This window comes from Indicator indicator, chromosome 4, assembly GCF_027791375.1.
Source record: "Indicator indicator isolate 239-I01 chromosome 4, UM_Iind_1.1, whole genome shotgun sequence".
In the NCBI taxonomy this organism is placed as follows: Eukaryota; Metazoa; Chordata; class Aves; order Piciformes; family Indicatoridae; genus Indicator; species Indicator indicator.
The window spans coordinates 37,367,282-37,392,229 of record NC_072013.1 but is presented as its reverse complement, the minus strand read 5'-3'; the positions used below and the strand labels follow the sequence as shown (position 1 = coordinate 37,392,229).

Below are 24,948 nucleotides of genomic sequence, written 5' to 3'. Positions count from 1 at the left end.
CATTCCTAGTCAGGTTGGACAGGACTGAGCAACCTGATCCAGTTAAAGATGTCCCTGTTGACTGCAGGGGGGGTTGACTAGATGGCCTTTAAAGATCCCTTCCAACCCAAACCATTCAGTGATTCTATGATCAAGTTTAATTCTTTTTTTGGGAGGGCTGAACCTGTAGGTATTAGAGAGTCCTTTGCCTGCAGTTGTCTGTGGAAGTGGCAGTGTTTCTTTTAAAGTTCCTATTTTCCCATTCCCATTTCCCAGGGAGCACAGCATTTCAAATACAGCATTGCTCTTATTTTTTTCCTACTTATTTTATGTGGGAGGAGAAAGCAGAACCTTCTTGTTTTTCCTGCCTGCTAGGGTGCAGTATGCTCACTGGCAAGCTAGGTAAGGTCAGTGTCACTCCTCTGCTTTTATTTTTGGAGGTCTTTTATCTTTTGGTAGCTTGAGGCAGCCTGTGGTAATGCTTTAATGCAATAGGTGTGCAGCAGCAAAAGATACAGTTTTGATTAGCTGATTTATGAAGATCTCAGCATACCTAGAGGAATGTAAACAAGCCCTTAATGTGTGAAGAAGTTTTTCCTACTGTGTTTTTACAAGAAAAAGGTTGAAAAGTATTGCAAAGGTAGCTTGGTTAATTTTTCCTGTTCACACTGCTGTGCTTTATCTTCCTTCCATCACACAGGAATCTATGATTCCATGAATTCTCTCATTTTCTGTATCTTGCCCTTCTTCTAATACTCCCTACTTGTGCAAGTGACAGCTTTGACAGCTTTACCCTCGGGTTACTTTCTTCATTCCTTCTTTTTTTTTTTTTTCCCTTTTTTTATCCCTTTAACTGTTGGTTTCTCCTTGCCATCTTCCAGACCTGTGGTGTGATTTGTTTCTTTGGTTCTGATTCATTCATGACCTGAGGGAGTTAAACTTAGAATAGATTGTGAAGAGGGTTTTGAAGGAGAAGGTGTTTGGATACTTTGCTGCTAAGTTTTGGACAAATATCTAGATGAGAAATCTCTCTTTGGGTTTTTTTAATCCCCTTCTCCTCTCAATAATCTTTTCCTGACTACACTTTTCAGCTGGTAGGAAATCCAGCTTCTCTTTGCCATCTGCTGTCAGATGACTTGGCTGAAATCCTGGAGACACTGGACAAGAGCACAAAGGTCAAAACACCACAAGGAGGAATTTATGCTGCATTTCTGAAATGGAGAACATCCTTCAGGCATCCCCAATAATTCTACAGCTTGATTTTTGAAATCTGAGACATCAACAGTTTGTGTGTAGTGTAGTCAAAAAGGATCAGTATTGGTCTGTCTTTCTTTTTTTTTAACCAATACATTAATTAGGTTCACTTGTTAGCAGGCTGTCACTGAAATCTTCATTGATCCTCAATGCAGATGTAACAGTTGAAAAGATGTTTCATTCTTCAGGGTGCTTTGCAAGCCAGCTAATTAATTGCTGAAAGTAAATGGCTTCGTGGATTTACTTTATTTTGCATTTAATGGCTTCAGCATAAATGTGTACTGAAAGAGATCATCTTTGTCTGTCTGTGGTGTTGTAGCCCACATAAATATGATTTGAGATGATTTCCACATGGTCTGCATATTGTAATGGTGTTCCCAAGGTACATTTTGTAATTTCATTCTGCTTTATCTTGGCATTATAAAGCTGTCTGTTAGAGCTGAAGTTGGTGTTGAGATGGACAGCTAAACTCCATGGGAATGGAAGATTAGCAGAGTTACAATTACAGTAAATGAAAATCCTAGGATGGGTTAGGCTGGAAGGGACCTCAGAGCTCATCTGCTCCAACCTCCCCACCATGCCCAGGGACACCTCTCAGCTAGACTCAGCTGCTCAAGGCCTCATCCAGCCTGGCCTTCAACACCCCCAGGCAGGAGGCAGCCACAGCCTCCCTGGGCAGCCTGTGCCAGAGTCTCACCACCCTCCTACTGAAGAACTTCTTCCTCAGCTCCACTCTAACCCTGCTCTGCCTCAGCTTCAAACCATTCCCCCTTGGCCTGTCTCTGGACACCCTGATGAGAAGTCCCTCTGCAGCCTTCCTGCAGGATCCCTTCAGCTATTGGCAGGCAGCTCTGAGGTCCCCCTGGAGTCTTCTCTTCGCCAGGCTGAACACCCCCAGCTCCCTCAGCCTGTCCTCACAGCAGAGCTGCTCCAGCCCTTGCATCATCTTTGTGGCCTCCTCTGGACTCTCTCCAGCAGCTCTGTGTCCTTCTCCTGCTGGGGATACCAGAACTGAAGGCAGGATTGGAGAAATGCAAAAGTAAAATACATGTAAGATCCAAAATATAGTTATTTAAAAGAATATTTTCTTCTTTGCTGGTGGTTGCAATACAAAGGCATCATTCCAAGTGAGGTTTTATCTCTATGTTCTATCTAGGAGCACATAAATATTCTAACTACATTTCAAAAGAATTTTCTGCTCATTTTTTTCTTTTTCAGATTTAAGCTGAAACTTCAGTTACCTCACTAACTCAATCAGTGGTTAGGTTAAATATTTAAAGATTTGGTTTTGTAGATCTTTACCTGCTAATGGACCTTAGTTTATTCTTGCTTCAGGGAAAATGATGGTTCAGTTTGGAATTATTCTTTCATTAGGATCTGACTAATTAATGACTAATTAATTGGAGAGAACGAGGAATGATGTGAAATTAAATTTATGTACAAGGTCCTGCAGCTGGCTCAGGGTGCACCCAGGCACTGATACAGGCTGGGCAGGGACTGGCTGGAGAGCAGCCCTGAAGAAAAGGCCTTGGGGGTGCTGGGGGAGGAGAAGCTCAACAGGAGCCAGCAGTGAGCACTTGCAGTCCAGAGAGCCAAGCAGAGCCTGGGCTGCAGCAAGAGAAGTGTGGCCAGCAGGGCCAGGGAGGGGATTCTCCCCCTCTGCTCCACTCTGCTGAGACCACACCTGGAGCTCTGTGTCCAGTTCTGGAGCCTCTGTTCCAGGAAAGATCTGGAGGTGCTGGAAGGTGTCCAGAGAAGGGCCACATGGATGAGCAGAGGGCTGGAGCTACTCTGCTCTGGAGACAGCCTGAGAGAGTTGGGGTTGTACAGTCTGGAGAGGAGAAGGCTCTGAGGAGACCTTCTTGTGGCCTTCCAGGATCTGAAGGGAGCTACAAGAAAGCTGGGGAGGGACTTTTTAGGGTGTCAGGGGGGACTGGGGGGAATGGAGCAAAACTAGAAATGGGGAGATTCAGATTGGATGTCAGGAAAAAGTGGCTCTGGGCAACCTGATCCAGTGTGAGGTGTCCCTGCCCATGGCAGGGGGGTGGAACTGGATGATCCTGGGGTCCCTTCCAACTCTGACAATTCTGTGATTCTGTACACCTTAATGTGTGTGAGACACTGGAACAGGTTGCCCAGGGAGGTTGTGGATGTCCCCTCCCTGAAGGTATTCAAGGCCAGGTTAGATGAGGCTTTGAGCAACCTGGGCTAGTGGAAGGTGTCCTGACCAAGGGCTTGGAACTGGGTGGTCTTTCAAGTCCCTTCCAACCCAAAGAATTCCATGACTCTATTTGTTGAACATTGGGATGTGTTTCAGCATGGAGTTCAATGCTTTATCCTGTTCCAGTACAGAGATTACATTACAGCTTTTATTTTCTCTTTGTAGGAGCTGAAGGAAAAGCAGGATTCTAGTCTGAAACGTGACATGGATGGAATGGGAGTCCCAGAAATCAAGTATGGGGATTCAGTCTGTTTTGTCCAACATGTGGCCAGTGCCTTATGGCTGACTTACAAAGCACAAGATGCTAAATCAGCACGGTTAGGGCCCTTGAAGAGAAAGGTAATGTCTGAAGGCTTTCTTCAATGCTTGTAAATGCTGACTGCATAACAGTTGTGACCTTTCCTTTTTTTTTACCATTGCCCAAGTGTGGCAATTGTGAGTTGAACTGGTTTGTGCTGTTTGACTGAAAATGGTGTGAATGTCTTGTTGTGAGCATGAAAACCAAGCTGGATATTAACAGAACTATGGAGCTGAAGAGAACCTTTGCCACTAGGAACTCTATTTAGCTGTTTTTCTTTCCAGAAGAGGTGATTCATTTGGGCTTCATTTTTGTTTTTTCAGTAAAATATGGAAATTCCTGATTGGAATGGTCAAATCACTTTTGGGACAATCTGCATTTAACTCTTTAGGGGCAGAAACTTGTGTCAGTGACTTGAGAGTCACTGGTGGCTTAGGTTAATTTTTTTTAACTAAGTATATTGTATGAAATAGGCAATTAAATTTGTTACTTAATAAATCATCAGAGAATCACAACAAGTTTCTTAAGAGCTATTAACAAACAAACTCCAGACAAGATATTCCTTGTGGTGTGGCATTGAGAAGATCTTTCTCTCACCTTACCTCAGGGTGCACGGCATCTGACCTCTTATCTCTTCAACTGATGTTCACATTTCATTCAGAATTAAGGATTTTAGTACTGGCTTTGCATAACTGTATGACTACCAACCGTGTCCAGTTTGGGGCACTTCAGTCCAAGAGAGATGTGGAGGTGCTGGAGCCAGGGCAGAGGAGGGCAAGGAAGCTGGGAAGGGCCTGGAGAAGAAATCTGTTGAAGAGCAACTGAAGGAGCTGGAGATAGGTAGTGTGAAACAGAGGAGGCTGAGGAGAGACCTCATTGCTCTCTGCAACTACCTGAAAGGAGGTTGTGGAGAGGCTGCTGCTGGTCTCTTCTCACAGGTCATTAGAGATAGAACAAGAGGGAATGGCCTCAAGCTGTGACTGGGTAGGTTTAGACTGGACAGTAGGAAACATTTTTTCAGGGAAAAAGTGGTTAGGCATTGGAATGTGCTGCCCAGGGAAGTGGTTAAGTCCCCAAGCCTGGCTGTGTTTCAAGGTGGTTTGGATGTGGTGCTTGGGGCTCTAGTTTAGGGGTGAGCCTTGTAGAGTAGGGTTGTGGGTTGGACTTGGTTGGACTGAGGGTCTTTTCCAACCTGAATGTTTCTGTGATTCTGGTTTAACAGATTTTTGCATCTTGAACCTCTTGTTAGGAAATGATGAAGTGAGCTGAGTCCATTAGTGAGCAGAAGGTTCAGTTCTTCTGTCCTTGTATGTATGCATGTTCACAAGAGGATAAGCAAACACAAGCACCATGACACAACAAAGAATGAGGTCCTCAGCACACCTCATTTGTTTGTGCAGCACACATGGTCATAAACTGGCAGTGAGTGCCCAGCCCCCTCACTTCTTCCCAGCAACTTGGCTGCTCAGAGAAATTCTTCTTTGTCTGCCACTCATTCGATGTCTTCTTGAAGAGAACTGCAGTCACACAGTGATGGCCTCTTCCTTTGCCAGGCCAGTGCTGGCTATGGAGTTCTGTTTCTTCAGATGGTCCAGTTTTGCTTCTTGAAACAGCCACATCTAGATTCTGCCTCTGTACTCAATGGAACAATTTGCAATAGCTTCCTGTGAAGTTTAGTTGTGGGGTATTTTCCCCCCAGTTTTCTACTCAGCAGCAAGGGACTGAAAAGAAGCTCCATGATTGCCTGTCACTTCTATTCTTCTTTCAAACTGCTTCATTCATGTTCAAAGACTCCAAATCTTTTGTTGTCCTCACACCTGGAGTATTCTCTCCTATTAAGTGCCTTCAAACCCAAGAAAAGCTCAAAGCCATGCTTTGTGTAATTGATATTCCTGTGGAGCCACAAGGCAGTTTTCTATCCTATGCAAACTATTGAACTAGACTATGATTTTGTAAGCAAGTTAAGATATCTACACCCCATTAAATTTCATACCTAATTAATCTGCCTACAGTGAAAGTGAAGTCATTACTCTGTGTGCATCCTACACCCTCACTTTTTACTGTGCCTCAATAGCCCTAGGGAGATGGAGAGCAAAGGTTGCTTTGTTTTGGCTTTTGTCCCTGTAACCCAGCCAGTACCAGCTGACAGCTGCTGCAGGTCTGTAGCAGGGAGAATGTTTCTGCTTTAAAAGGCTCAGATGTCAAGTAGAAATGTGACTTGGTTGGCTTTGGTGGTGTTTCATGTGGCTAGTTAGCATGCTGCCTTTGCAAGACACCAATAGGTAAGAAGTTCTGGCTTTTGTTTCATCAGTTCTGCCAGAGTTGGAATCTGTTGTGTGTCTGTCTCTGACAGCTTGGTACCCAAGGGGCCAGGACTTTGCCAGGGAGTGATGATGCATCAGCAGTATTCCATCAAATGCTCCTCCCCATCCCACGTCAGCAAGGGATGCTTACCTCTTCAGTTGGAGAGTTTCCTTCTCTGCAAGCTGTGAGGTCCTGCAGAGCTGCAGAAGGGTAGGGCTCAGAGAACACAGGAACACACTGCATGTTTTGGATTCATATCCTGGACACAGATCAGGCTGTTGATCAGTACCAATGCCCTGCTGCACCTCAACAGGCAAGGCAGTGTCAAATGCTCCTCTGTAATCAGAAGAGATTTATTGGAGGAATGGGAGTGGGCAGTACTGAGTGCTTCTGGCCATGGTCTACTGACTGGAATTTTAAACAGCACTTCCCTAGCAGTGTGGATGATGCAGTTGAGGTTCTGGGGTGAGTTTTCTTTGGCCAAAGAAATAGGGAGGATTACTCCTTCTAAAAGACTTCTTCCCTGGTCTACTACATACACAGGGAGAAGAGTGCACACCTGCTGCATGCTGGGGAAGGTGCAATTACTTGGCCAGGGGGCAGCTTTGGTGCTCTATCAGGCAAATGTTTTCAGTCTTGTACCATTCCTGTAGTTCCAGAACCTGAAGCTGCATGCAAGTGGCCTGAGGAGACACTGCCTGACCTGAAAACTTTTCTTACCAGCTTTGTGATGAGAAGGATCATAGAATGGTCTGGGTTGGAAGGGACCTCTGAAGGTCATCTAGTCCAACCCCCTCTGCAGCAAGCAGGTTCTTATTGTTCAGTTACGAGACTGAGGACCCTTCTCTATGGAAACAGCTGACATTTCAGCTAACAAAGTCACTTGTGGTGTGAATCTCTATAAAGAAATACTTGAATAAAGAGGAAGGATGATCAATGTGTAAGCCAATCTCCTTTAAGATAATATTACTTGGATAATCTCCTTTAAGATACTATTACTTGGAGTCCTGGTGGGCAGCAAGTTCTGCATGGGACAGCAATGTGCCCCTGTGCCAAGAGAGTCCCTGGGATCCTGGGGTGCATCAAGAAAAGTGTGGCAAGCAAGGTTAAGGAAGTTCTTCTGCCCATCTACTCTGCCCTGCTGAGACCACAGCTGCAATCCTGTGTCCAGTTTGGGGCTCCCCAGCTCAGGAGAGACAGAGACCTGCTGGAGAGAGTCCAAGGGAGAGCCAGGAGGATGCTTAGGGGACTTGAGCATCTGCCCTGGGAAGAGAGTCTGAGAGCCCTGGGGCTGTTTAGTCTGGAGAAGAGAAGGCTGAGAGAGGATCTGATCAATGTCTATCAATAGCTGAGGGGTGGGGGTCAAGTGGAGGGGGCCAGGCTCTCTTTGGTGGTGCACAGGAATAAGCCAAGGAACAATTGATACAAACTTGAACATAGAAGATTTCATCTCAACATGAGGAGAAATTTCCTTACAGTGAGGGTGCCAGAGCCCTGGAGCAGGCTGCCCAGAGAGGTTGTGGAGTCTCCTTCTCTGGAGACTTTCCGACCCCACCTGGATGCATTCCTGTGCAGACTCCCCTGGGTGATGCTGCTCTGGCATGGGGCTTGGACTGGATGATCTCTGGAGGTCACTTCCAACCTCTAATGCACTGTGATACTCATTCAAAAATATCTGCCAGGTGTCTGTCACATTTCCATGGATTCTGGGGTCCAGATAAACTCAGAGGGTTGTGTTAGTGTGTTGGAAGGCACAGGGCATGTCTGTACTTGGGATCCTGCCAAGCAGAGTGAACCAGTTCTTCCCAGTGCTTTGTTATGCCTGTAGCCAGTATGTACCACACACTGTGGGTAAATAACCTTCCCTTTTGTGGCACTAACAACTTGGATAACATTGTCAGTTTCTTTGGTGTAACGATTTGGTGCCTTGAGAATTACTCAGCTAGCTGCGAAGTTGGGCAGCAAATTTTTACTATCTCAGAGCTAAAGCAGATTTTTCAGTGGGGAATTCAATAGGTTACATCTTGGACAATCACAGAGTGCTAGGGGTTGAAAGGGACTTCCTGAGATCATCCAGTCCAACCCCCCTGCCAGAGCAGGAGCACCCAGGGCAGGTCACACAGGGACACATCCAGGTGGGTTTGGAAAGTCTCCAGAGAAGGAGACTCCACAACCTCTCTGGGCAGCCTGCTCCAGGGCTCTGGCACCCTCACCATACAGAAGTGTCCTTGTGTTGAGGTGGAGCCTTCTGTGTTCTAGCCTGTACCTGTTGTTCCTTGTCCTATCACTGGGCACTGCCAAACAGAGCTGGCACCTTCATATTGGCACCCACCCCTCAGCTATTGATAGACATTGATCAGATCCCCTCACAGCCTTCTCTTCTCCAGACTAAACAGCCCCAGGGCTCTCAGTCTCTCTTCCCAGGGCAGATGCTCAAGTCCCCTAAGCATCCTCCTGGCTCTCCCTTGGACTCTCTCCAGCAGGTCTCTGTCTCTCCTGAGCTGGGGAGCCCCAGACTGGACACAGGATTGCAGGTGTGGTCTCAGCAGGGCAGAGTAGAAGGCAGGATAGCCCACATCTAATTCTTACAAGTGTGCTGCAGTATTTTAAAGCGTCCATATGACCAAGACTTGTTGTGATAGCTAAAACTTTTGCTGACCAAGTTGTGAAATTGGATATTTATTTTACAGGGAAAAATACTAAACCCTCCCAAAGGATCCCTGTGATTGCTTAGAGTCCTTATGATGCTCACATCTGGTTCTGACAGTACTTCAGCATAATTTGTGAAATGAGACATAAGAATCTCATAAATGTAATTTTTAGGATGTTTGTCACTCCAGCTTGACTTTCTTGTCAGTTGTCTTGTCATGCATGAATCCTTTAGTGAGTGGTGCTGAGGATGGTGAAGAATCTCTTTCCTTGACAGCCAGGGTACAGGAAGAATGACAGTTGGGTTCCAGTTTGAAAATACTTGCTAAGCATCTGTGCTTAATCAGTTGTGGGAGAAGAAAGGTGCATCAGAATGTCTTCTCTGAATCACTTCTATGTGAGGCTCCCACTTTCGTAATTGATTAATAAGCCAGTGTTCCAATAAAGTGCCTAACGAGGAGCATCTCTGCATACAGACAATTGCTGCTTTGAGTGCAGTGTTGAAGTACGTTACCAAACACTTAGAAGCACCGAGGCTTTTTTGGTTTGTGGGTTTTTTTTGGCAACTCTTCTGATGGCTGCTGCTTTTCCACAGGTTATATTACACAAGGAAGGCCACATGGACGATGGTCTAACCTTACAGAGGTGTCAGCATGAGGAATCCCAGGCCGCTCGAATCATTCGCAACACCACGAGCTTGTTCAGCCAGTTCATCAGGTAGCTGTCACCATCCTGCAGCTGCATTTGGGGTGCTTGGGGGTTGAGAGTATGCTGAAATGATAACAGTTTCTCTGACAGAATCTTTATTTCTCGCTTTCAAGTATTTAGAAGCTTTAGTAGCAATCTATTTGTACTGACTTGAGGTTGTAATTTTGATGAGAAGACTGAGAGGGGATCTGATCAATGCCTATCAATAGCTGAGGGCTGGGAGTCAAGAGGGAGGGGACAGGGGATAGGACAAGAAGCAATGGATAGAAACTCCAACACAGGAGGTTCCACCTCAACATGAGGAGGAACTTCTTCATTGTGAGGGTCACCGAGCACTGGAAGAGGCTGCCCAGAGAGGTTGTGGAGTCTCCTTCTTTCAAAACCCATCTGGATGTGTTCCTGTGTGACCTGCACTAGATTCTGTGATCCTGCTCTGGCAAGGGGCTTGGGCTGGATGATCTCTGGAGGTCCTTTTCAACCTCTAACATTCTGTGATTGTGTGATATGTAAGAATACACAATGGAACTGGTAAGAGTGCATGGAGTACCAAAGAAATTGCTTTTCATGGTGCTTGGCACAGGTTTCACTACTGAAGATCATGTGGTCATCCTTGTGTTACTGCCCAGTAGGGGGGAAAAAGGAAGAGGAAAGAGTTTATAATTAAGAATTTGCTTCCAGAGAGCCCACCATATGACACTGCAGTTAAAACATTACTACTTAGGTATCATGAGGGACTCTAAACTACTTTCTATTTCTTGTTCTGAGGATATAAAAACAGAGCCACCTCTGCCAGCAGTCAGTTCCCCCTAGATTATACTATTTATAATAGTGAGTCAGTCCCTGATAAATTGGGTTGTCACTGAAGACTGAGCAATGCTGGGATAGGAAAGGGATATCACTGCACTGAGGATTGTCCTTGACATGCTTTATGTTTTTGAAATTCCACCCTTCTTTATTTCCTAAATAAAGTACCTGCAGAGGACCTAATTAGTAGTTAGGGTTCCCTGTTATTTCTGTGTTCTTTGTATAGAAAACTTGGGGTGTGGAGCCTCAAAAACTGCTGCTGGTTTAGGCCATGTGCACATTGCACTTCTATCTTCCATAGGATTAAAAGTATCTAAACAAAGTCAGTTACTGTAAGAAGGGACTTTGGTATACCATGAGGGTGGTGGAACACTGCAACAGGTTGCCCAGGGAGGTGGTTGAGGCTCCTTCCCTGGAGATACTCAAGGTGAGTTTCAACAGGACTCTGAGCAACCTGATCTAGTGGAGGATGTCCCTGCTGACTGCAGGGGGTTGGACTGGATGAGCTTTGGAGGTCCCTTCCAACCCAGACCATTCCATGATTCTCATCTCTGTTCCACCTGCCTGCTGAATTCCATTGGATCTGTGACTTGTTTCAGTTATTTTTTATTATTGTCTTTTAAATCATTTTCTCTTTAAATCATTACCTCAGTGCAGAAAGGGAAACAGTGATTCCAGCTGAGGAAGCTCTGGGTGCTGGACACTGGAATGATTTTCAGTTCAGATCAGCTGTTGCTCATCTACTTTTCTCCTGTGTATAAGAGACTTAGCTTTATGTACCAACACAAACTAGGCTGCTGCATCTGACTGCAAGTTGCGGTGGGAAAATGAATAACGCTGCCAGCCTTTCTCCCTGTTCTTTTCCACAGTGGAAACAACAGGACACTGTCCCCCACTGCCCTGCCTGTTGAGGAGATGGCTCAGACTCTGGAAGATCTGATTACTTACTTCCAGCTTCCCAAAGAAGACCTGGAACACGAAGATAAGCAAAGCAAGCTTCGGTCACTCAAAAACAGACAGAACTTGTTCAAAGAAGAGGTACAGAGAGAGAGAAGAATTGTTCCATGATTTGAATTATAGCTGTGCTGGGTCACAACCAGTGGGAACAACCTGAACACTGTCATCCAGATGCATGCATGTGGTTTATAATGTGAAGTTGTGTAGCTGATACACACACACACACACACACACACACATATATATAAAAGCAATAGTCTGTAATGCTGGTATGTATTTTTCACTTCCACACTAGTCACAGGCCAAAAGCTATCACAAAGTTCACAAAGTGTGGTCTTAACATTTCTAAGCACCTTTAAACAGATGTGATACTAAAAAGCAACCATTTTGACAAAAAAGTTCTTTTTCTCTCTACAAAGTTATACATTTTGAGTACCCTGAATGAATTCTAAGACTTGGATCCATGAGAGATGACTTTGATCTATGATAGATGTAATTCTGGATGGCTTTGCTGTCCACCAGGGTGTGAAACAGGAATGTTTTCCCTCTAGAAACTGGAAGAATGCTATTTTTAGACAAGGATATGTATTGTATAATTGTAGAATTCCACCTCTATGAAAAATGGAATAATTACACTTCTCTCTAAATAGAAAATATGTTGTACAGTGTTTTCAAACATGTCTGGATTGCTTGCAGGCTTGTACAGGATCAGAGGATGTTAGGAGTTGGAAGGGACCTCCAGAGATCTTCCAGTTCAACCCCCCTGCCAGAGCAGGACCAGGGAATCCAGCACAGGTCACACAGGAACACATCCAGATGGGGCTGGAAAGGCTCCAGAGAAGGAGACTCCACAACCTCTCTGGGCAGCCTGTTCCAGTGCTCTGGCACCCTCCCAGTCAAGAAGTTCCTCCTCATGTTGAGGTGGAACCTCCTGTGCTGGAGTTTCTCTCCACTGCCTCTTGTCCTATCCCAGGGCACAACTGAGCAGAGCCTGTCCCTGTCCCTTCCTTCCTGACCCCCAGCCCTCAGCTATTGATAGACATTGATCAGATCCCTCTCAGCCTTCTCCTCTCCACACTAACCAGCCCCAGGGCTCTCAGCCTCTCCTCCCCAGGCACTGCTCCAGTCCCTTCAGCATCCTTGGAGCCCTCCCTTGGCCTCTCTCCAGCAGATCCCTGTCCCTCCTGAACTGGGCAGGCCACAACTGGATGCAGTATTCCAGGTGTGGCTTCACCAGGGCAGAGCAGAGAGGGAGGAGAACCATTTAGTCTCCAATCAAACAAGTCATAACTACCACCGTATTTGACCTTCTTTGTTTAACAGATCTTTATTGCATAGTAAAATTTCCACCTTTTCTAATCAACAAGTCCTTTGTGTAGAAAGGAGGAAGATTTTATGTAAAAGAGTCTGTTCACAACAATTATAAAAGTCTTTTCAGCTTTGATTATTCCTTTGTGTAATGCTTAGGTAGATAAGGAGCAGCATAGAATCATTCTGTAAAATGGATGTTGAAAAATCCACACTCAAGTCTTAGAATCATAGAATTGTTTGGGCTGAAAAAGCCTTCTAGGATCATGGAGTGCAGCCATCAGCCCCACACCACCATGGCCCCATGTGCCATGGCCACATGTTTCTGGAACACCTCCAGGGATGGGGACTCCAGCACCTCCCTGGGCAGCCTGTGCCAATCCCTGACCACTCTTGAAGCAAAGAACTTTTTCCTAATCACAATTTCAGGCCATTTCCTCTCATCCTATCACCTGTGACTAGGTAGAAGAGATCAACCTCACCTTCCTGTAAGCAGAATAAGAGTTTGTTGGGTTTTTTTTTAATCTAAGGTGATACTACTTTTAAATGTATATGGGACAAGATCTTCAGAAAGGACAACAAATACTTTTTACTTCAGAGTTTGCTTTCCTCCCCGCTGTGCACCTTTAGGGAATGCTGGCCCTGGTTTTGAATTGCATCGATCGCTTCAACGACTACAACAGCACAGCTCACTTTGCAGCACTCACAAGAGAAGAACATGGGACAGCATGGAAAGAAATTTTGAATCTCCTTTACAAACTCTTAGGTAAGTTCTTCAGTAGTCCACTAATGTAAAAAACTCCATAATATGTATTCTTTCTGTTCTACCTGCTCTTTCACCACCAAAGAATACCTGGTGTTTTTCAGTCTGTCACTTGATCTTCAACTCCTGCACAGGATCTTCCCACTTGGTGGTAGGAGGTAATAGAAAAAGGAATGTTTCACCCTCTTGATAAATTTAACTAATAAAATCACAGAATCACAGAAGTATTCAGGTTGGAAGAGACCCTCAGGCTCACCAAGTCCAACCCACAACCCTGCTCTACAAGGCTCACCCCTAAACCATAGCCCCAAGCACCACAGCCAAACCACCCTGAAACACAGCCAGGGCTGGGGACTCCACCACCTCCCTGAGCAGCACATTCCAATCCCTGACCACTTTTTCCCTGGAAAAATATTTCCTACTGTCCAGTCTAAACCTATCCAGTCACAGCTTGAGGCCATTCCCTCTTGTTCTGTCACTAATGACCTGTGAGAAGAGACCAGCAGCAGCCTCTCCACAACCTCCTTTCAGGTAGTTGCAGAGAGCAATGAGGTCTCCCCTCAGCCTCCTCTGTTTCACACTAACCATCCCCAGCTCCTTCAGTTGCTCTTCATCAGATTTCTTCTTCAGGCCCTTCCCAGCTTCCTTGCCCTCCTCTGCCCTGGCTCCAGCACCTCCACATCTCTCTTGGACTGAGGTGCCCCAAACTGGACACAACACTCCAGGTGTGGCCTCCCCAGAGCTGAGTCCCAGGGGACAATCCCCTCCCTGCTCCTGCTGGACACAGCATTGCTGATCCCAGCCAGGATGCCTTTGGCTTTCTTGGCCACCTGGGCACACTGCTGGCTCCTCTTCAGCTGCTTGGCCATCAGCACCCCCAGGTCCCTTTCTGCCAGCAGCTTTCCAGCCACACTGTCCCAAGCCTGCAGCATTGCTTGGGGTTGTTGTGCCCCAAGTGCAGGACCTGGCACTTGGCCTGGTTGAAGCTCCTCCTGGAAAAGTTGGCCATGGATCCAATCTACCCAAGTCCCTCTGCAGAACCTCCCTCCCCTGGTGGACACAAACAAAACATTTTTGCTGCAATTCTTGTTTATCCACTAGACCTCTCTCAGCTTCAAAATCTGCATGCTCTAGAAATGCTGTCAGTTGCTGTCAGTCCAATTAATGCATATCTCAGCTCTTTATTACTTTAACACCTGGATTTAGGATTTGGCTGCTTATTATCTTCTGAAGTTGTTATAAAGTGATGTTAAAAAGTATATATGGTTATCATTGAGTTGAAAAGGAAAATCTCCTCTTATAAAATGATATCTTGTGGGTTTTTTCCAGCTGCTCTCATTCATGGCAACAGAAACAATTGCACTCAGTTTTCCAGCAACCTCGATTGGCTAATAAGTAAATTGGACAGAGTAGAATCTTCCTCAGGTAGGACTCATTTTACCAGTGTAAAATAACTGTCACTATGCCATACAGAACTGCTCTGACATTCGTAATGTAAGACAGTTTAGAACTGGCAGGTTTCATTGAAATCAGTATGCACTGCAGAATCACAGAATTGTCAGGGCTGGAAGGGACCTCAAGGAGCATCCAGTTCCAACCCCCCTGCCATGGGCAGGGACACCTCACACTACAGCAGGTTGCTCACAGCCACATCCAGCCTGGCTGCAAAAACCTCCAGGGATGAGGCTTCCACCACCTCCCTGGGCAACCTGTGCCAGGCTCTCACCACCCTCATGGGGAAGAATTTCTTCCTAACATCCAATCTGAATCTCCCCTTTTCTAGTTTTGCTCCATTCCCCCCACTCCTATCACTCCCTGACAGCCTAAAAAGTCCCTCCCCAGCTGGACTGGAAGGTCTCCTCAGAGCCTTCTCTCCAGACTGCACAACCCCAACTCTCTCAGTTTCTGTCCAGAGCAGAGGTGCTCCAGCCCTCTGCTCATCCTCCTGGCCGTTCTCTGGACACCTTCCAGCACCTCCAGATCCTTCCTGGAACAGAGGCTCCAGAACTGGACACAGTGCTCCAGGTGTGGTCTCAGCAGAGTGGAGCAGAGGGGGAGAATCCCCTCCCTGGCCCTGCTGGCCACACTTCTCTTGCTGCAGCCCAGGCTCTGCTTGGCTCTCTGGGCTGCAAGTGCACACAGATATGCTGCATGTTTTAAAGTGACCTAAGTGTTCCATTTCAGCAGCAGTGTTCTTGCAGCATGTTTTATTGCCTTACATTTGGTGTGTGCAGTACCACATTCAGTCAGTGCTGAGCATGACTTCAGTAAGCTAATGAATTGGGTCACCCATCAAGACCATTGCTATCAAATAAAAGCAGAGCTGCTCATGGGCACATGTAGAAATCAGATATTTCTGTAGAGAGAGAAGGGTTTTCAGCTATGAGAAAAAGTATTTAAATATTGTACAATGCTCCCTATTGAAGCCTGTCATTGAAATGGAGGAGCTAAACTTACATTTCACTCAAGTAGTTGTAAAATTCTGGTTATTTTCAAAAGAAACCCAAAATGAGCAGCTTCATAATGTGTTTGTACCCAACACATCATACTCATATCACTACTTTTTAAGTGCTTGCATTCTCTTTTCAGGCTGGAGAAAAGCTGCTTGGTTATTTACTGAGCTTTGAGATTGTGTTACTTGCACAGGTGATTTAATAACAAGATGATTTCCATGGCCTTCATGCAGGTATTTTGGAAGTGTTGCACTGCATCTTGATTGAAAGCCCTGAAGCTTTAAATATGATAGCTGAGGAGCACATCAAGTCCATCATCTCCCTCCTGGACAAGCATGGGCGCAACTACAAGGTATGGGTGGTGAACCAGGCTGCAGGCAGCACCTTTCACTGAGCTGTTCAAACCCAGAGAGATGTCTAGGCTCATGCATCCATACAGTGGTTTAGGGTGGAAGGGACCTTACAGATCATCCAGTTCCAAACCCCTTGTCATGGGCAGGGACACAATCCATGAGCCCAGGTTGCTCAAGGCCTCATCCAACCTGGCCAACCTGGCCCCTCCAGGGAGGGGGCATCCAGGACCTCCCTGGGCAACCTGTGCCAGTGTCTCACCACCCTCACTGCAAAGAATTTCTTCCTAATCTGCAGTCTAAATCTGCCCTCCTCAAGCTTCAATTCATTCCCAGTTCTTGTAAAAAGTCCCTTTCCAGCTTTCTTGTAGGTCCCCTTCAGGTACTGAAAGGCTGCTCTAAGGTCTCCCTGGAGCCTTCTCCTCTCCAGGATGAACAGCTCAACTTCACAGCCTGTTTCCACAGGGCAGGTACTCCAGCCCTCTGACCATCTTCATCTAGATGCAAATCATCATTCTAGTGCCTCTCAATGAATAAAATACCCTTGAAGTCCATCTGCAAAATTGCTTTGCTGGGATTTAAAAACTGTGTCATCTGTAACTGCTTCCCAGTTTCAAATAGCCTGTGCTTGGTCCATATCATAGAACCTAGGATGACTAAGGTTGGAAGGGACCTCAGAGTTCATCTGCTCCAACCTCCCCACCATGCCCAGGGACACCTCTCAACTAGACTCAGCTGCTCAAGGTCTCATCCAGCCTGGCCTTCAACACCCCCAGGGAGGAGGCAGCCACAGCCTCCCTGGGCAGCCTGTGCCAGAGTCTCAGCACCCTCCTACTGAAGAACTTCTTCCTCAGCTCCACTCTAACCCTGCTCTGCCTCAGCTTCAACCCATTCCCCCTTGGCCTGTCTCTAGACACCCTGATGAGAAGTCCTTCTGCAGCCTTCCTGCAGGATCCCTTCAGCTATCGGCAGGCAGCTCTGAGGTCCCCCTGGAGTCTTCTCTTCTCCAGGCTGAACACCCCCAGCTCCCTCTGCCTGTCCTCATAGCAGAGATCTTCCACCCATGGATCATCTTTGTGGCCCTCTTCTGGACCTATATTTGAACAGTATTTAGCAAACAATAATGATACTGTGAGGTACATTCCTTTAGGTCTGTTCTGAATACAAATTAAACTACCAAGTGAATAACAACACTGTATGCAGCTCCCCTTACCTGGTTTTCTTCTGATCAATTTTTTTTTAAGGTTCTGGATGTGCTTTGCTCTCTCTGTGTCTGTAATGGAGTTGCAGTTCGTGCCAATCAAAATTTGATCTGTGACAATCTGCTGCCTAGAAGAGACTTACTCCTGCAGACACGTTTGATCAATGATGTGACAAGGTACAGGGACGTGTTTTATTGGGACAGCAGAAAAGCATGGAACCTACATGTCTTTAATTACTGAGTGAGAATACCATAACCTAAGAGGTGTCCCACAGCTTTCAGTATTGAGAGACACACCTTAGGAATTGATTATGTAGTAAAGCATTGAAGGATTAAAGTATTTATGGTTTATCTTCTGAAATAAACAGGTTTTGCTATCAATAAGGGAGCTGTGCTCCAAGAGAAATCACTAATTGATAGTAAAATCTGTTCTGCAGTGGGGAGAGAGAAGTTGGTGGTTTCTCATTCAAAGCAAAGCTTGGCTTTACCTAATCATCCTTACAGAATATGTAAATACTGTGAAGCATTTGGGTGTTCCAAGGGGAATTTGGTTGCCTGGCAGCTTCACTCTTGTGTCATTGATATTAGGATGTTGTCCTGTTATTCCTCTTGTGACTCTTAGTTTTTCAAAGCATGGATCCTACACCTGATTCTAGAGCAGCTGTTTAAAGTCATAAAATGGGTTGGGTTTTTATGAAAAAGCAAAATGCCAGCCTCTGCTTTCAGTGTGTTTGCAAAGTGAGTTACAGCAATGGGATTCACATGTTGGCGTTGGTGTTGGCGCTGACTGCCTTGCATTTTGTTTCCTAGCATAAGGCCAAACATCTTTCTGGGTGTTGCTGAGGGTTCTGCACAGTACAAGAAGTGGTACTTCGAGTTAATAATCGATCAGGTTGATCCCTTCCTGACGGCAGAGCCAACCCATTTGCGAGTTGGGTGGGCATCCACTTCAGGCTATGCCCCCTACCCTGGAGGTGGAGAAGGATGGGGAGGCAATGGTGTTGGTGATGACCTGTACTCTTATGGTTTTGATGGCCTTCATCTGTGGTCTGGTGAGTACTTTGTTTACTTCCAGTTATCCTTGCATTCAGAACCTGTCCATACATAGCTTGCTGGTTTGTAGTGAGCTACAGGCAGAATTCCAGCATACCAACAAGTTGTTCACAAGTTCAGACCAGGCTTTTTGTCTGAGAGTTAGTCACAGGATCACGGGATTGAAGGATCAGAGGATGTTAGGGGTTGGAAGATTTCTCTGGAGATCTTTGAGTCCAGCCCCCCTGCCAGAGCAGGACCATAGAATCCAAGACAGGTTGCACAGGAACACATCCAGATGGCGCTTGAAAGTCAGTATTGAATTATATCAGTTATGCTTTTAGGATCCTTCTGTTTTCATGATTTTGATCCAAAAATGGCATTTTCTTCATCTAGATCAATACTGACTTGATTATGTGTGTTTGAAAGTGAATGGCTCTATTGATCTCAGACAAATTCATTGTGTATGGATCTCTGTTTCCATTATTTTTTCACTTTGGATCTACAGTTGGGGAAAAAAAAAAGACATTATTAACCTTGTGTCTGATAAATTTAATCCATTGAATTGAAATGTTGATAAATACTTTGAGAGAAGACCATTTTTCTCAGTCAGAAATAAGAATTGCTGCACTGTTACCAACTTCAGGTGTTTGAAGGGCATAAAAAAATTTCTGTGGTGCATTATCAAACTGTAGCTTCTATGCTGTTTGAATAAATATTTTTTTCCTCTTATTTTCTAAACTAGGCTTAGCCACCTCTTTGAAATGTTCCAATGTTGAGTTGGGAATTTTATTTTAAAGGATATTTTGTAAGAGTTTGCTAAATCAGGAGTTTAGCTTTCTGTTTCCTGTGAAAAGGCTTTTAAAATTCCTTCCAAAAACTTAGGAAAAATATCAGCATTAGCACACTCCATAGATCTGCCTTAATCCAACAGCTCTCTTTCTAGAGTCTGCAGCCATCCATGAGCATTTAGAAGTTTGGCAGGAAAAGAAAAAGAACAATTTCAGCCCTTGTGTGTGCAGCCTTTAGTGAGGCAGCAGCATGTTCTTTGTCCTTCCAGATCTCTCTTGCACACGTTGTACTAATGGTGGTTATCTCCTAATTGGTTCTGTTTGTGACTTGTGCTTTGTTTACTGCCTGCTCTTCAAGAAAGATCATTCCTTTTTCTCTATTTCTTAGTACCTTGAAGTGCCCTATGGGGTGAAGTACTATTTAATTGCTCAGGAAATCACAGTGTGTGGCCATGCAATGAAGTGTTGTAGCCACAGCATCCACAGAGATGCTGCCTTTAGGGTTATGCCTTCATCCTAACATTTCCTCCTTTGGGTGTGCTTGGCTTTTCAGTTTCATTAGCATTATTCTAGCGTAGGATTTTGTACATAAAATGTCTCTCTGTGTGCACACTTCCAATTTTATTTTTTCCTCAGAAAAAAAAATGTTCAGTTCCTGAACAATTATGAAATGAGAGAAATGAATGATTTGGGGGAGTAGGCTGGGAGACATCTGTAGCATAACCATTCTAAATGGATGAATAAATCATTAATATACAATTAAACATTAACTGACCCTCAGAAATACAGTGCTGGAAAGTCTGTTACAGCTCATCATCTCCTGCAGTAAGGGAAGATTCAGAGTACTGACAGTTGACTTGTTCTTAAGAAGTTCCAAGCACAGTGCTTCACTGCTTAATTAGACTTGATTTAGAGTTAAGGTACAGTGCATTCAAGGGAATTGTTTTGAAAGGAATTCTGAAGAGATAATCCTTGGCTCAAAATATATTTCTATACCAACTGCAGTTATTTGTAAATGTGTATATTTAGATTTCTTCAGATATCTCTAATTAATTGTTATTATAATTACTGAGTCCAATGAATGGTGGTAAGGTTCCCTCCCTTCCCAGGTAGGAAAAATGAAGCTCCCCCTGTTTAGTGTGTGGCTGTAACCTGGCCCATTAAATTCCCGATCCCTTTTTTTGATAACTCGTGTATCATTATGCCACTGCAAACCTGGGCACTGGTCACAATCACAGCTCCAGTAGATTTATAGAACCATATAATGGTTTAAAAAGAGTCTGTTAGAGATCATTTAATTCCAACCTCACTGCCATGAGCAGGGACATCTTCAACCACACGAGCATGCTCAGAGCCCTGTCCAAAGGTAGCCGTGAACACTTGTAGTGATGAGGTATTCACAACTTCTTTGGGGATCCAGTTTCAGTGTCTTACCACTGAATCTTCACAGATAAGTGAATCTGGTATTTCATAAAGAGCTAAAGAGAAGCAGCCCTGGATGTATCAGTGCTAGCTCTATGAAGAGGGCTAACAGTGCCTTGGGCTACAGTGTGAACTTCCTGATTTCAGCTGCTTTGCAAACAGCGTCAGAGGCCACAGGTGATTTGTTCAGTTTGTGAACTTTTCTGCCACACAGCAGTTTGAAGAATGTTGATCCCCTCTCTGCCTCTAAAAGCAGAACTGCTGTGGGGACAGATGAAGGCAAGATCATGTCTTTGTGACTGCAAACACAAAACCTGATGCTGCTTCAGAGGAAATCATTTCATGCTTAAACCTGTGAGAATCTGCTTAAAGCTTCTTATTACTGAATACTTTTTATCCTAGGTCGAGTACCCAGAGCTGTAGCATCTGTCAATCAGCATTTATTAGCATCTGATGATGTGGTGAGCTGCTGCTTGGACTTAGGGGTCCCGAGCATTTCATTCCGCATTAACGGACAGCCTGTGCAGGGGATGTTTGAGAACTTCAGCACAGAAGGGTTCTTCTTCCCTGTTGTGAGCTTATCAGCAGGTGTGAAGTAAGTACAACTTCACTTTCATTTTGTTTTCTCTGCTGTCTTGTCACACAAAATATTATTCAGGTTCTTCTTCCCTGTTGCAAGCTTATCAGCAGGTGTCCAGTGAGTACAGCTTCCCTTTGAGGTTGTTTTCTTGTTGCACAAAGTATTATTCAAATTTGTGTATAATTTGTTTTGGTTTGTTGCCTTGGTTCTGCCCAACCAGCAGCTGAGAGGGAGGCAGGAAGGTGCTGATTTGTTAGATGATGATTTCACTTAAGGGTGAAATGGGAGCCTGTTAGCAGTTTGACCAAGCCAGTGTCTGAAGTTTCTTCTTTTATGTGGCTATTCGCTGGCTTAGGGAAAATTAATTTTGTCTCATTCCAATTATCAGTGAGGATAAAGCACATCAGAGGCACATGTGACACTAATTAAAATGCTCACTGGCTTTCTCAGTAGGAATTAAAAAAAAATTAAGTGATCATAGAAACTGATACTATGCTCACAGCAGGAAGCACAAAGGGGTGAGGAGAAGCTCATGTTCCCCATTTCTTACCTGTTTTGTAGCTAAAACACCTGAGATTTGAACTTAGCATTTTCAAGTTTCTATTATTATTTTATCTTTAACTCATTCAGCAAATCTCTAAAAGTCAGTCTCCTAAAGTGGCTGAAGTAGCTGTGTTCACAGCACAAAGATGACACAACAACAAAAGCCTGCCTCTTGCACTGCTGCTAGAACATGTTCTCTTCAGGTCATCTTTATTGCTGTAGCTATTGACAGGCCACAGGCTTAGGGAAGGAAAGATATGAAGATAATTAAGGAGAATTCTTCAGTGAGGCTGAGCTTTTCCTGACTTTTCTAGGCTGAGTATCATTTCCATATAAAATATGAGTTAGTTATGAAAAAAAATTCTCATTGCAAAAGTGCTAATGGGCAAGATACCAGACTGGGCAGAGAGAATCAGGAGCAGAGTCAGATGTTGGGGAGGAGTGAAACTCTGCAAAAGGCTGGCTACTGGTGAAAGGACAGTGACTCCTGCACGTGGTCATTTTTCATAGAATGGCTCAGGCTGGAAGGGACCTCAGAGCTCATCTGCTCCAACCTCCCCACCATGCCCAGGGACACCTCTCAGCTAGACTCAGCTGCTCAAGGCCTCATCCAGTCTGGCCTTCAACACCCCCAGGGAGGAGGCAGCCACAGCCTGCCTGGGAAACCTACTCCAAAGTCTAACCCTGCTCTGCCTCAGCTTCAAACCATTCCCCCTTGGCCTGTCTCTGGACACCCTCATGAAAAGTCCCTCTGCAGACTTTAATAATTCAATGTTCATCTATTCTCTGGCAGTGACCCTACTATGTACCTGCATTAGTATAAGAGCTTTTGAAAGTGTTAATTACTCTTTTTCTGCAAGAAATCTACCTAAACTGATGTAATTATTTTTTCCTTCATTCTCATTTGATGGTTGTTGAATTTGTGAGAGCCTTTTCCCTTGTACTCAGTAGCAGCAGTTGGCAGCAGCAGGTTATTTGTCATTTTCTGTGTCTGTTAACATCAGAGGAGTGTTACTACATGGCAGTCCTGGTTCCAGGAGGAGAGTGTTCAACACTGGGCACAAACTCTCATGTTCCTGCTTCTGTTGTGGTTTATTTGCTTTTGTGACTTCTTGGTTCCTTACACTGGGTCTGCTTCCTCATTCCATCATCAGGCTTTTCTCTCTAAGCCCTTGTCAGCACCTGCTCACCCACACTGATATTTTTTTTTACTGTAGGCATTTTCTCCCCGTTTATCCTTTATTTTTCCACAAGTGACTTGTGGCTATGTACATCCTGTTTGAGCAAACTCATATGCTTCATTTTTCTCCTCTTTTTATATTATTAATGTCTGTTTACTGTCAATGAAATAGATTCATCTGATACCCTTCCAGAGATACTAGACCTAAGTAAAAAGTTGTGATAAAGGCTTCCTCTGGTCACCCATCATAACAAAGGTGTGGGCTATTTCCTAGGCATAAAACAGTTGCTGGATAATCTGTTAGGTCCCTTCCAACCCTGACAACTTTCTGTGGTTGTTCACCTCTAGAGCTTTTCCTACATGAGGAGCAAAGTGTGAAGTTGGATACATTCTTTTCTTTGTTGTTGTTCCTGGTAGACATTTAAATTGATGTAAAACGTGCAGACCAGAGAAGAAACAGAAAACTTTAGGAGTTTATTAGGTGTCCTAGTTAATGCTTCTGAAACTCATTCCCACTTGTAGCTTTTGATGTAATTGTGTTGACTTGATTTATGTTTTGTTCATGGTGATTTGGGTTTTGTTCATATGCCAACTGCTTGCATGAATGCACTCAGTAACTGTAAAACTTTCAACAGGGATAAGTAGTCCCTGGGGGATGTTTTTTTTTACAGAAGAGTGCCAGATTGGAAGGGACCCCAAGGATCATCTGGTCCAACCTATCTAGGTGATAGTGGAGTTGAAATGAGATGGCTCAGCACCCTCAGCTGAGCCTTAAATCTAACCAGTGTAGGGGAATCCACTACTTCAGTACCTACCCGGTGCATATCTTCCCTTTATTTATCAAGCATAAAACAGTTTAACAGATTCCAATTCATTTTGGTTTTCCCTTCTTCACATCCAGCCTTCCATCTTGCTCTTCAGAAGCAAAGTTGCTTCTTCAGTTCTGAGAGCAGTTGGCAATGCCTTGGTATGATAAAAGTGAGCAAATGTTTCCCACCAAACTCTTTGTCCCTACCTTTCAGGGTAACAGTCCAACTGAAATTAGGTTCATGTTTCAAAATCATTATAATGCATCAAATACTTCACAGCTTACAACCATCTGATTGTAAGGAAGAAACCTTTGGGGTTTTGTTTAATACACTGCTGATCTGAACAATGAATTTTGCTTGGGCAAGGACACATTTGGAAATAATAGAGGGTGAGTGATGGTGTTATTGATAGCATCTACAGTAGGAAAGCTTGGTGTTGACCAGAGCATGAACTCTACCTGCATTTTTGTAACTGCTACTCAAAGAAATGTGATATATTGATAATATTAGTGTGTGCTGACTATTGAAGAGTATCTTTTCTTCACTGACTGTTGCACAGAGTTCGTTTCTTACTGGGTGGACGTCATGGAGAGTTTAAATTTCTCCCTCCTGCTGGCTATGCTCCCTGCTATGAAGCATTGCTTCCAAAAGAGAAGATGAAGCTGGAACCAGTTAAAGAATACAAGAGAGATTCTGAAGGAGTGAGGGATTTGCTGGGTACAACACAGTTTCTTTCCCAAGCTTCCTTTATCCCTTGTCCAATAGATACCAGTCAGGTAGGTTAAATGTGAATTAATGGGATTGTAACTAAAATTCACAGTATGGAAAAAAAAAAAACCAAACCTAAGCTAGTTTGCCTCTTTCTTAGCAATTCATCATTTAACTGAACAAGATGATCATGGATCTGCAAAGTGTGGTAACTGCAACCTCTGCTTACGTGTGGAATTCCTGTGCTCTTTTCTCAGATTGCTCTTCCCTTTCATCTTGAAAAGATCAGGGACAAACTAGCAGAAAATATTCATGAACTGTGGGGAATGAATAAAATAGAACTGGGATGGACATATGGCAAGGTATGTTTTGAATGACCTGGCTGGGTGCAGTCACCTGTATTAGGTTAATTCTGCTGCCAGAAAAACCTGGACTTGAAAGTTGAAAGGAATACTTAGTGGTGGTCTGTACATTGCTAACAACAAGTAAACGTGCAAGCTGGCAGGGGACAATGATGTCACATGGTGACTAGCAGACAAGTGTGGAATATAAATAATGGACACGTTTTAGCACTAGAAGTAATTCACCATTGGAACAAGGATGGTAATGGAGAAACATGGGAATCATATGAGTG

General features: G+C 44.5%; 1 protein-coding gene across 1 annotated transcript in view; it reads left to right on the top strand.

Moving 5' to 3' along the window:
• RYR3 (ryanodine receptor 3) overlaps positions 1–24,948 on the top strand; it is a 249,302-nt gene that overhangs the window by 83,285 nt on the left and 141,069 nt on the right. Inside the window, exons 11-21 of the mRNA XM_054400698.1 lie at positions 3,620–3,793; positions 9,301–9,422; positions 11,087–11,255; positions 13,113–13,248; positions 14,575–14,670; positions 15,932–16,050; positions 17,293–17,426; positions 18,060–18,301; positions 20,897–21,089; positions 24,166–24,382; positions 24,572–24,676. Of these exons, the coding sequence (XP_054256673.1) occupies positions 3,620–3,793; positions 9,301–9,422; positions 11,087–11,255; positions 13,113–13,248; positions 14,575–14,670; positions 15,932–16,050; positions 17,293–17,426; positions 18,060–18,301; positions 20,897–21,089; positions 24,166–24,382; positions 24,572–24,676 (1,707 nt within the window). The remainder of the gene's footprint in view (positions 1–3,619; positions 3,794–9,300; positions 9,423–11,086; positions 11,256–13,112; positions 13,249–14,574; positions 14,671–15,931; positions 16,051–17,292; positions 17,427–18,059; positions 18,302–20,896; positions 21,090–24,165; positions 24,383–24,571; positions 24,677–24,948) is intronic.